Source organism: Pinus tabuliformis, chromosome 8, assembly GCF_031772625.1.
Source record: "Pinus tabuliformis cultivar Carrire ecotype Pingquan chromosome 8, CPIR1, whole genome shotgun sequence".
In the NCBI taxonomy this organism is placed as follows: Eukaryota; Viridiplantae; Streptophyta; class Pinopsida; order Pinales; family Pinaceae; genus Pinus; species Pinus tabuliformis.
In genome coordinates, this window is record NC_142294.1 from 755,788,588 (window position 1) to 755,801,691 (window position 13,104).

General features: G+C 35.6%; 1 protein-coding gene and 1 pseudogene across 2 annotated transcripts; both read left to right on the plus strand.

Moving 5' to 3' along the window:
- Nucleotides 1–1,464: 1,464 nt before the first annotated feature.
- LOC149237790 (26S proteasome non-ATPase regulatory subunit 1 homolog A-like) lies at nucleotides 1,465–10,804 on the plus strand (annotated as a pseudogene). The gene is made up of 7 exons (XR_016245926.1): nucleotides 1,465–1,470; nucleotides 1,623–1,682; nucleotides 8,310–8,557; nucleotides 8,686–8,880; nucleotides 9,204–9,464; nucleotides 9,655–9,884; nucleotides 10,137–10,804. The product of XR_016245926.1 is annotated as a 26S proteasome non-ATPase regulatory subunit 1 homolog A-like (transcript).
- A 564-nt stretch (nucleotides 10,805–11,368) lies between these two features.
- Nucleotides 11,369–12,416, plus strand: LOC149237791 (26S proteasome non-ATPase regulatory subunit 1 homolog B-like). Its single transcript, XM_089372798.1, has 3 exons — nucleotides 11,369–11,625; nucleotides 11,904–12,040; nucleotides 12,153–12,416. Exons 1-2 carry the CDS (start codon nucleotides 11,437–11,439, stop codon nucleotides 11,913–11,915), a joined length of 201 nt encoding a protein of 66 aa, XP_089228924.1. The 5' UTR covers nucleotides 11,369–11,436; the 3' UTR covers nucleotides 11,916–12,040; nucleotides 12,153–12,416.
- The last annotated feature ends 688 nt before the right edge of the window (nucleotides 12,417–13,104 follow it).

Consider the following 13,104-nt stretch of genomic DNA (forward strand, 5'->3'; position numbering starts at 1 on the left):
TTGGGTTTTTTGTCGTGTGTCTTACTTGTTTTCTTTTGTTGCAGATGGGTTGTTCCATTGCAAGAAAGATGATTTGTAGAGAGGGTGTTTGCAATTTTTTGTTTGTTGTTATCTACAGTTTTTTGTTTTATTGAGTTTGAGCATGGCCATGCTTTACGTTGTTTATTGTGTGTTGTACTTGTTTTCCTTTGTTTTGGTTTTTTTGTTCATTTTTTTTTTGGGTCTTGGTTTGGATTGTTGGGTGTGGGAGAGAAACGGATGGTAGCATGTAAATAAATTGAAAGAGATGAGATGGAGGTTCTTGTTCATAAATGAAGGTAATTCACTTGACTTACATGCAATGCACTTTACTTAAAATCAGTTATGGCTAATTTTCTATTGAATTTGATCGCTATTTAATTTATTTATGTTTTATTTGTGTTCTCATGCTCAAATATATAGATATTCTTTCTGTAGTCACCAATTGCAACTCTACAATATAGGAATGCCAAATGGTGAAGATACCCTAGACACTACAAACATGGAACAGGTGATGGGTGAGCAATGTTTTTGCCCTACAAAATAATGTTGTCATTTAATTCCCTGTTATAATGTTTATCAATATATGATGATTCCATGAGAAAGGGCGAACATGTGTATGGTCAATTCATCGCTCTGTTTATTTTTTATTTAGTTTTTTCCATTATTTATTCATGATTTCATATAAAATTTTACTTTGTGCATTGAGTGACTGTAGATGTAGTGTCTAGGAAGATTGAGTGGAGAAGATACTTTAGAGAATGTAGAAGTAACACAGAGGTATGTTTGTTATTATGAATAATTATTGTGTTTGATTATAAACTTTAACTTTTATACTGATTTTGATGCTTTATTATGTATGTGTTGTAGATAACTTGTTATTGATGGGGAATACAAAGTAGATTGTCTTTTTTTTATAAAATAAACTCCATGGGAGGTACTTACTGGTTTTGAAATATGTTTATCATTACTATCACTATTTATGTGTATTTCAAACTAACTAACCCTAATATCTTTTCTCCTTTTAACGAAGGAGAGCACAATGCAGGAACAATGATGCATGGAGCGAATGTTTGCAAATTTTTGTTTGTTGTTGTTTACATATTTTTGTTTTGTTCAGTTTGAGCATCACCTTGTTGGGTTGTTTGTCGTGTGTCTTACTTGTTTTCTTTTGTTGCAAATGGGTTGTTCCATTGCAAGAAAGATGATTTGTAGAGAGGGTGTTCGCAATTTTTTGTTTGCTGTTATCTACAGTTTTTTGTTTGTTTGAGTTTGAGCATGGCCATGCTTTATGTTGTTTATTGTGTGTTGTACTTGTTTTCCTTTGTTTTGGTTTTTTTTTTCATTTTTTTTTGGGTCTTGGTTTGGATTGTTGGGTGTGGGAGAGAAAAGGATGGTAGCATGTAAATAAATTGAAAGAGATGAGGTGGAGGTTCTTGTTCATAAATGAAGGTAATTCACTTGACTTACATGCAATGCACTTTACTTAAAATCAGTTATGGCTAATTTTCTATTGAATTTGATCGCTATTTAATTTATTTATGTTTTATTTGTGTTCTCATGCTCAAATATATAGATATTCTTTCTGTGGTCACCAATTGCAGCTCTACAATATAGGAATGCCAAATGGTGAAGATACCCTAGACACTACAAACATGGAACAGGTGATGGGTGAGCAATGTTTTTGCCCTACAAAATAATGTTGTCATTTAATTCCCTGTTATAATGTTTATCAATATATGATGATTCCATGAGAAAGATCGAACATGTGTATGGTTAATTCATCGCTTTGTTTATTTTTTATTTAGTTTTTTCCATTATTTATTCATGATTTCATATAAAATTTTACTTTGTGCATTGAGTGACTGTAGATGTAGTGTCTAGGAAGATTGAGTGGAGAAGATACTTTAGAGAATGTAGTTGTAACACAGAGGTATGTTTGTTATTATGAATAATTATTGTGTTTGATTCTAAAGTTTAACTTTTATAATGATTTTGATGCTTTATTATGTATGTGTTGTAGATAACTTGTTATTGATGGAATACAAAGTAGATTGTCTTTTTTTTTATAAAATAAACTCCATGGGAGGTACTTACTGGTTTTGAAATATGTTTATCATTACTATCACTATTTATGTGTATCTCAAACTAATTAACCCTAATATCTTTTCTCCTTTTAATGAAGGAGAGTACAATGCAGGAACAATGATGCATGGAGCGAACGTTTGCAAATTTTTGTTTGTTGTTGTTTACATATTTTTGTTTTGTTCAGTTTGAGCATGACCTTGTTGCGTTGTTTGTCGCGTGTCTTACTTGTTTTCTTTTGTTTTTCATTTTTTCCTCATTTTTTGTAGTTTGGTCCTAGTGGATGTGGGAGAGGGAATGAAGGCAACATGGAGAGAAAATGAAAGAGATGAGATGGGAGTTATTGTTCATAAATGAAGGTGATTCATCTTACTAGTGCACTTTACTTAAAAATACCTATGGCTTATTTGTCACTCAATTTGCATGTTGTTTAATTTATTATATGTTTTATTTGTGTTCTCATAATCAACTCTATATTTGTTTTGTGTAGTCACCAAATACAACTCTACAATATAGGAAAGTCAAATGTTGAAGATACCCTAGACACTACAAATATGGAAGATGAGATGGGTGAGTAATGCATTTCTCCTACAAAATATTGTTATCCTTTAATTTCATGTTATATTGTTGCTCAGCATATGATGATTCCATAAGAGTTGGCACTAGGCAAGGGCGGGCAGGTATGTGTATGGTTAATTCATTGCTTTGTTTATTTGTTATTTAGTTTCTTCCATCATTTTCATGATTTTATAACTGAGTGACTGTAGATATAAAGTCTAAGAAAGTTGAGTTAAAAAGATACCGTAAGCAATATAGATGCAATGCAAAGGTATGTTTTCTATTATGAATAATTATTGCGTCTAACTCTAAGCTTTAATTTCCATAACAATTCTAATGTTTTATTATGTATCTGTTGCAAATGGCTTATTGCATTTAGCATTGATAAGTGGAATAGAAAGTGGACAATATGTCTTTATAAAAACAAAGTCCATGGGAGGTCTTTATTGGTTTTCAAATATGTTTATGCTTACTATCACTATATATGTGTATTTCAACCTAATCCTCTCCAATTTCTTTTGTTTGCAGCGAAGGAAAGCAGGAGGAAGGAGAGAACATTGCAAGAAAGATGATTTGTGGAGTGGGCGTTTGCAATTTTTTGTTTGTTGTTGTCTACATATTTTTGTTTTGTTGAGTTTGAGCATGGCCATGCTTTATGTTGTTTGTCGTGTGTCGTATTTATTTTCCTTTGTTTTGCTTTTTTTTTCCTCTTTTTTTTTTAGTTTTGTCTTGGTTTGAATTGTTGGGTGTGGGAGAGGAAAGGAAGGCAACATGTAGAGAAATTGAAAGAGATGAGATGGAGGAGATGGACGTTATTGTTCATAAATGAAGGTAATTCACCTTACATATGTGTAGTGCACTTTAGTTAAAATTACATATGGCTAATTTGTGACTCAATTTGCTTTCTATTTAATATATTATATGTTTTATTTGTGTTCTCATGCTCAATGATATAGATCTGTTTTTTGTAGTCACAAATTACAACTCTATAACTCTACAATATGTTGATTTTTCAAAATTTTCTAGATTGATAATTACTTTCAATGATTTCTTCATTAGTTTAACTTATGTGACATTCATTATTAAGAAATTACACAAATTCTTTAACAATAAACAATAAAACTAGTAGGATCCTAAAGAGAGCCAAACAAGAGACAAAATTTATCCTGGGAAAACCCTAACCAGGGAAAAACCCAACAACCTTTTCTTAGAGAAATTGTCCAATTCAACAAGAGATACAATCTAATTTCCCAATCAAAAGCAAAGTCAAACTGACCAGTAACCAAACCCAGGTCAAACTTGGTCAAATAGAGACAAATTTGGCTTCTTGAAATTTCAGCCTCCTGCACTTTCCTCAGAAATTTTGGTCTACTACCTCAAAAATCGTCCTTCTTGATGCCTTAGATTCGTTCTTATTCTACCTTATATGGTGATCTGAATTCCTCTCAAATGGAGGAGGACGAGTGTGAATTTATAGTGATCAAAGATGCCCCTAAGTGGTGTGTCTCTTGGGTTGGGTCGACTTATACATTTGGGGCTGACTTGACTTAGAGGAGACAAATAATTTAAATTTCAAAAATTGATTTTCCCTATATTGAAACGGGGACTTGAGATTCAAATTATATTTATCATTTTCCTTCATATGAGGACTAACCATAGCTACAAAAATTCAACACTCCCTCTTAGGGAGGTATTCATAATGACTTCTTCAAATGTTTTCTTGTTGAAAAATATTTATACCAAGAAAAGGTTGAACGAGCTCAACTATGTTGATGAATCCATCCACCTCATGTTCTATACTAAAACCATGTGGAAAGCATCCCCGCATCAACATCAAATAAAGGAATTAGCTACCCACTAGTCCTTAGGTCACCAATCTACCAAGTCGACACTTGGAGTCTTGTTAGGAACCCACTTGACCCATAGTGAAGTCACCAATCTACCAAGTCATCACTTAGAGTCTTGTCAAGAACCCACTTGACCCATGGTGACAACTGGGGCCCATTTACCATTCCCACATGTTGTCACATGCAATTGAATGATAAAAAAAATCACCCGATGCAATAAGGCACAAGCTCAACCCACTAGCCAAACCCCATGGAAATATGGTCAGATAACCCTTGACCGAGGGAGTAATCCATGCCTCTATGCTAACTAGGCCAATCTTCCCAACCATAAACCATGGCTTCCAGGTCAATACCCTTGACCTAAAGGAGATTATGCCCCTTGATGCTACAACATCAACACTCCCTTCAACCAAGGGAAGCATTCTCAATCGCTCCAATCTTGTCCCAAAAGTATGCAAACGCCATCCAAGGACAGAGGCTTTGAGAATGTCAACAACAAGCTCAATTACATAATACATAGGAGCCTCGCTATTCCTTTTGTATCATGTGCTTTAACCTATCATCACATTTGTCTCCCGCATAGTCCTGCGAGTAGCTTCTAAAGCCACATTGCTTCACAACTTGCCCAACAAACTACAATATACTCTGCTTCAGTAGTGCTAACAACTTCCTGCTCATTATAGCAAACCCCAAGCTAAATTTGTGAATCCTTGTAACTATATGAGATATATCTCAATCCATATCCAATTGTACCATGCCCATACTTCAATGCATGTTGTGCCACATGCCTTGGCTCAACCATAAACTGACCAGCTTCAATCCATCACCACAGTTGTTTTCCGATCACCTTGACTGGGTGCTCCCTTTAATGCTGAAACAAATTTTGCTGAGACAATCCAGACTACTCCCTTTGCCACTCAGCTTCATCAGATTGGATACCATGGGAATGACCATGGACATGTTGTCCATCATCCTAAATCTTTGAAGGATCATAATAATACAATTCCTTTTGAGCCAGGAAGATCTCATCTGGCTTCTGCCACACTTCTAGTCCCAAGAAGTAATATATCCAACCAAGATCCTTCATCTTGATCCTAGAGATCAACTTCCTTTGTCATGACTGCTCCCTCTATCATGGAAGAAAATCTTCATACAACTGTCGCTCCCTCTGACAAGTGAGTCCATCCACTCTCATTAGAAACAAGATCAACCAAGCTTTCTCAAATATCCATACCAAGCTCGAGGTTCGTACAAAGCTTTCTCCAGTTTGCAAACATGTACCTCAAAGTCCAAAGGTTTTTCCTTGTACACTTCTTCTTGACAACTGGAGAAAATGTCTCTTCATAGTCCTCTTCCTCTTCCTAGGAGAATCCTCGATTTATGCTACCATCTACCAAATGCTTGATCTTATAAATCCACTTTCAACTCATCACTAACTTTCCATAAATCTCGACACAATGACATCCTTCAAACTTGTTGGCCTGCTTTCTCCTTTTGTACTAGCAGCTCTTCTAGTCATCAGGTATGATTATAGATGTCAATACAATTTCTCCCTCTTGAACATGAATCACTCCAGAGAGAATCCTCTTGCCACAAATCTTGCTTTGTTCTTCTAAAAACTTTACATTTGTTACCAGAGCCTTGGCAGTCTTCACGGTGTACCTGCAATCCTCACTAGGAGGCCATAGAAGAACGATTATAACCCAACAAAAGGAAACAAAGACAAGAGGCTAACAAATAGTAAAACAATAATAAATAATAAACAAAGAAGAGAGATATAAAGTACTTATCTTTTGAAGATTGTAGGGAATTCGTTGACTCCCTCTTGCTCCTTGCCTTATTGCAAACATCCTTATCTTCATCATTAGCAATGTTGCGGACATCCTGATTTTATCGCAAAATCACGATTTTTTGGCCTAGCCGATGTTTGCCGACGTTTAAAGATATTTTTATGGTATCTTAGTTTTGCTGATGTTTGTCGATTTTTTGCCGATATTTTCCCCATTTTTACAATTTTTTGGTTTTCCATACCCTTGCCGATTTTATCTCTATGCCGATGTTCGCAACATTGATCATTAGCACGTTGTTTTCCTTTCCTTTCCTTATGGGAGCTAGGGTTTCTCCATTCAAGGTAATCATCGATCTAGTTCCAACTCTAGGATTTTATCCACAGACCCTAGGGCTTTCACATCCAAGACTTTAAGTCTTCTACAGTTTACAAACCCTAGATTTACAATTTTCATTTACACCTTTTGTAAGTCCAACAGATTTTGTCATATGCAAATTTTCTTTCCATATCCAAATGTCCAAATTCATAGAGTCCCAATGCCTCAGTATATGTGATCAATTCCATCATGTCATCAAACAATCAAGGATGTTCCATCTTGATATCAATATAAGTAAATGTATCAAGATTAATGGTAGGTCGACTTATAGATACAAATTGCCAAGGAATACTTCATGAAAGTAAGTGTCTTCAAGGGAGGGAATGACATTCCATTGTCCTCTATAGCATTTTACAAGAGAACTTGCACCATCAACCAACTCTTAATAAATGGGCAAGTAACAGTCTTCAAATGATCTAGACTTCCTTTATAGAAGTGTTGTCCTCATAATAGTACAAACTATTTGGCAGATCTCAGATGATTACTCTCGGTCCTTCCAAATTAAGTTGTTGGAGAATGTAACTAGTTTCGGTCTTCACAATGATCTTTGTAACCATGACATCGTATATTTTGTATATAAAAAGAGAAAAATATTTTTTATTTGTCAAAGCATGGGCTTCATGCTCAATTCTAGGTCAAAGCATGTTCTTCATGCTTCTAGGACTTTCTAGGTCAAAGAAGAAGTTTTGTCATGTATTATAGTCACATTTGGACTCATTGCAACAAAAGAAAATAATAATTTTTGAGTCAAGAAAGCTAATTTATCCTCCAAGACCAAGTCGGCCTAGTCATGATGAAGTCGGCCTAAAGAGGGCTATTCAACCCCTCAAGAAGGCTATAAATAAGAGGGACTTTGACTCACTTGATACACCAATTCACTCAAGTTCGATTTGCGATAGCCAAGGAAGAAGAGGAGCAAGGAAGACAAGAAGAAGAGGAAGAAGTCGAAGGAAGGAAGTTCAACTTAATCATAAGAATTAAGTTGGTAAACATCAACGCTATGTGAAACTCAATGGAAAATAGCACCTACTCAAAAGATCTCAATATTGTGATAAACCAATGTATTTGGCATACTAAAACATTGTCTTTGCTTTGATGATGTTTTGTGCTCCATTCCAGTCAAAACGTGTCAATCTCATATAATGCAATTGATTTGGCAGTTAGTCAGCGATGTTGTACACAATGACCAAGTTTGGACATACCAGAATGCATTCAAGAATTAATAAGCCTAAGGGAGCAAAGAATATAATTGATTTGGCAGTTAGTCAGCGATGTTGTACACAATGACCAAGTTTGGACATACCATAATGCATTCAAGAATTAATAAGCCTAAGGGAGCAAAGAATATAGTGCTTATAAAGGGGAAGAGTCGAAGTGGATTGAATTGATTGATATTAATATATATTATTATTCTCTACAAATCTGGTATTCAAGAAGCACGACCAAATCACAATTCCGCTTTTAATATAGTTTTACAAAACACTATGAGTATTTTGTAATCCCAGACACATTCCTGAGAGAAAATCTGGTCATATGCCTTTGTTTTTCAAGCTGTTTCGCTCGCCTACTTTTTACATTTTTTGGGATATTATTTTAATAAGCTAGAATTCTAACGTTTAGCACATTCTCTTACCAGGAATGGCTTAGCAGAGCCACAAATTGGGCAAAGTTCAGTGTTACCGTTGGTTTAGGTGTCATTCACAGGGGTCACCTTCAACAAGGTCGATCTTTGATGGCTCCTTATCTTCGTCAAATGGTTCATCTGGGGGTGGAAGCCCATATTCGAAATGTATAGCTTTGTATGGTTTAGGGCTTATCCATGCAAACCATGGGGAAGGCATTAAAGTGTTTCTTCATGAAAGTTTGCATAATACAAGTGTTGAAGTGAGTGTCCACCTAACTTTCAGCCACTGGTATCAATTCATGTATAGAACCTTTAATGAAAAATGTGTTGCTCAAATCAATTGTTTGTTTTCAAAGCACTTATAACAAATTTGTGGTGATTGCAAAAGATAATTCAACATGATGCATGTTTGGGACTGGGTTTGGCTGCTTTGGGAACTGCTGAACGTTCTTTACTTTGATAGTGCAGTTGCTGGAGAGGCTGTTGCCATAAGTATGGGCTTGCTTTTAGTTGGAAATGCAAGTGGAAAGGCCAGTGAGATGCTTGCATATGCACATGATACTCAACATGAAAAGACTATCAGGTATTGTTGGTTACTTACGTTTGAACTTTAAAAAGTATTTCATGTGAAAATATCATTCGAAGATTTATTTTTCCTTGACTAATTGTACTCAAGTTGAAACTTCCCACCAGATTTTAATATGTCTATTTGTAAACAATTGTGTAGAGATCTGGCCCTTGAAATATCATTAACTCTCTATGGAAGAGAAGAAGAGGCTGATACAGTTATAGAGCAAAATTTCATGTGAAAATATCATTCGAAGGTTTATTTTTCCTTGACTAATTGTACTCAAGTTGAAACTTCCCACCAGATTTTAATATGTCTATTTGTAAACAATTGTGTAGAGATCTGGCCCTTGAAATATCATTAATTCTCTATGGAAGAGAAGAAGAGGCTGATACAGTTATAGAGCAAATGCCTCGTGATTAGGATCCAATTCTATGCTATGGTGGGATTTATGCTCTGGCCCTCATATACAAGGGCACATCCAATAACAAATCCATTCGTCGGCTGTTGCACTTCGTTGTTTCCGATGTTAGTGATGATGTGAGAAGAACTGCGGTGCTAGCACTTGGATTTGTTTCATACTCTGAACCTAATCAGGTTTATGTGCTATCTTACAGTGTACCATGTTTTTATTATTAAATCAATTTTGGACTTGATTTATTATAACTTTTGTGCTACATCTTGATGGAGCATTTGGCTTAATATTTAACGAATAATATCAAGGGGGTCAGTGTATGTTGTGTTGGTCCTTTATGTTGGTGATAAATCAAACTCTTTAAATTTAACGGACCCACTAATAGTTTCTTTACTGTCCGAATCATATCATCCACATGTCAGATATGGAGCAGCCTTGGCAGTAGGTCTCTTGTACAGGCAGAGCATTAAGTGAGGCCATTTTGCTGTTGGAACCATTAACATCAAATATGGTAGATTTTGTTCGTCAAGGTTCCCTTATAGCCATGGATAGGGTTCTTGTGCAAACAAATGAGGCATGTGAACCTCATGGTAGGTAGCTTCAGGTATGCTATTATACAAAGTTGTAAGCTTTTATTTAGCAAACAAATGTTCATTGGTGCCATTATAGTTGCACTTCTATTGTTAATTTTTAATGCAAAGTTTCCAATTGAAAGAATAACTTCCAAATGTTGGCATTTAAAGGTAGAATTATATCCTATAGAGACTGATGGTGCTATTATATTGCATTCAAACTCCAGGTTTTTCTGCAATAGATCTTTTTATCACCCTGACATCGTTTTTATTTCGTACTTCAGGTGTCAACTTGAGAAGATCATTCTTGACAAGCATGAAGACACCATGAGCAAGATGGGTGCAATTTTAGCTTCTGGTATTTTAGATGCAGGTGGGCAGAATGTCTCAATTAAGTTTTCATCGAGGACTAAGCATGACAATGTCATTGTTGTTGGTATGGAAGTATTTAGTCAATTTTGGTATTGGTATCCACTTGTATATTTTTTCTGAGCCTCCGTTTTGCACCTACTGCTTTGATTGGGCTCAATTATAAACTGAAGGCCACAAAATTAGAGTTTCTTTCACATGCCAAAACCTCATTATTTGAGTATCCACATCCTACAACACCTCCAAAAACAACTTCTGCAGTAAAATTGCCAACTGTTGTTTTGTCTACATCAGCAAGGGCTAAAGTGAAAGCAAAGAAGGAAACATATCAGAAAACTACTATGGATGAGGGAAACATTTCTGGTTAGCAGGACCCATGAAAGGCCCAAAATCTAGTGATAAGGAGGGGAAAACAATGCAGGTAATTGCCACCTGCAACAAGGTAGATCTTTGATGGCTCCTTATCTTCCTCAGAATGGTTCATCTGGTGGTGGAAGCCCATATTCGGAAGGTGGAGCTTTGTATGTTTTAGGGCTTATCCATGCAAACCATGGGGAAGGCATTAAAGAGTTTCTTCGTGAAAGCTTGCACAGTACAAGTGTTGAAGTGAGTGTCCACCTAACTTTCAGCCACTGGTATCATTTGATGTATAGAACTTTTAATGAAAAATGTGTTGTTCAAATCAGATATTTGTTTTCAAAGCACTTACAACAAATTTGTGGTGATTACAAAAGATAATTCAACATGGTGCATGTTTGGCACTGGATTTGGCTGCTTTGGCAACTGCTGATGAAGAGATTTATGAGGATGTCAAGACGTTCTTTACTTAGATAGTGCAGTTGTTGGAGAGGCTTTAGGCACAAGTATGGGCTTGCTTATGGTTGGAACTGCAAGTGAAAAGGCCAGTGACATGCTTGCATATGCACATGATACTCACCATGAAAAGATTATAACCAGCATATGCACATGATACTCACCATGAAAAGATTATCAGGTATTGTTGGTTACATACGTTTGAACTTAGAAAAGTATGTCATGTGATATGAAAATATCATTTGAAGATTTATTTTTCCTCGACTAATTCTATTCAAGTTTACACTTTCCACTAGATTTTAATATGTCTATTTGTAAACAATTGTGTATAGAGGTCTGGCACTTGAAATAGCATCAACTGTCCATGGAAGAGAAAAATAGGCTGATACACTTACAGAGAAAATGACTCGTGATCAGGATCCAATTCTATGCTATGGTTGGATGTATGCTCTGGCCCTCACATACAGGGGCACATCCAATAACAAAGTCATTCGTCCTCTGTTGCACTTTGTTGTTTCCGTTGTTAGTGATGATCTGAGAAGAATTGCGGTGCTAGCACTTGGATTTATTTTATCCTCCGAACCTCAGCAGGTTTTTATGCTATCCTACAGTGTACTATGTTTTTGTTATTTGATCAATTTTAGACTTGAATTGTTATAACTTTTGTGCTACATCTTGATGGAGCATTTGGCTCAATATTTTAAGAATAATATCAAGGGGGTCAGTGTATTGTGTCTTGGTCCGTTATGTTGGTGCTAAATCAAACTCTGAAAATTTAACAGATCACACCAATACTTTCTTTATTTCAGAGTAATATAATCCACATGTCAGATATGGAGAAGACTTAGCAGTGGGTATCTCTTGTGCAGGCACAGCAATAAGTGAGGCCATTTGGCTGGTGGAACCATTAACATCAAATGTGGTAGATTTTGTTCGTCAAGGTGCCCTTATAGCCATGGTTATGGTTCTTGTGCAAACAAATGAGGCACGTGAACCTCGTGTAAAGGTGAAATTATATCCTAAGAGACTGATGATGCTATTATATTGCATTCAAACTCCAGGTTTTGCCTTAATAGATCTTTTATCATTCTCACATTTTTTTTTATTTCTTACTTCAGGTGTCAACTTGAAAAGATCATTCTTGACAAGCATGAAGACACCATGAGCAAGATGGGTGCAATTTTAGTATTTTAGACGCAGGTGGTCGGAATGTCTCAATTAAGTTGTCATGCTCAGTGTTTTTGGTATGGCATCTACTTGAATATTTTTCAGAGCCTCTGTTTTGCACCCATTGCTTTGATTGGGCTCATCTATGAACTGAAGGTCCCAAAATTTGAGTTTCTTCGACCTGCCAAGTCCTCATTATTTGAGTATCCTCATCCCACAACACCAGATGTCAACCCCTCATTATTTGAGTATCCTTGTCCTACAACACCTCCAACAACTTCTGCAGTAAAATTGCTAATTGTTGTTTTGTATACATCAGCAAAGGCTAAAGTAGCAAAGAAAGAAACATACAAAAAACTGATACGGATGAGGGAAACATTTCTGGTGAAGCAAGACCCATGAAAGGCCCAAAATCTAGTGATAAGGAGGGGAAGCAATGCAGGTAATTGCCACTATAACTTTATTCCATACTTTGAGTATTTCAGAGTTTAGATTTCTGTGATGTGAATTATTTATTCCATACTTTGAGTATTTCAGAGTTTAGATTTCTGTGATGTGAATTATTTAGCTTAAACAGAGTTTTAGACTTCTGTGATGTGAATTATTTAGCTTAAACATTTTCCAGATTCCAAAAATTTTCCATACTTTTGAGTATTTCAGAGTTTAGATTTCTGTGATGTGAATTATTTAGCTTAAACAGAGTTTAGACTTCTGTGATGTGAATTAAGCTATTTAGACTTCTGTGATGTGAATTATATAGCTTAAACATTTTCCAGATTCCAAAATTTTTCAATACTTTGAGTATTTCAGAGTTTAGATTTCTGTGATGTGAATTTGTTTAGCTTAAACAGAGTTTAGGCTTCTGTGATGTGAATTATATAGCTTAAACATTTTCCGGATTCC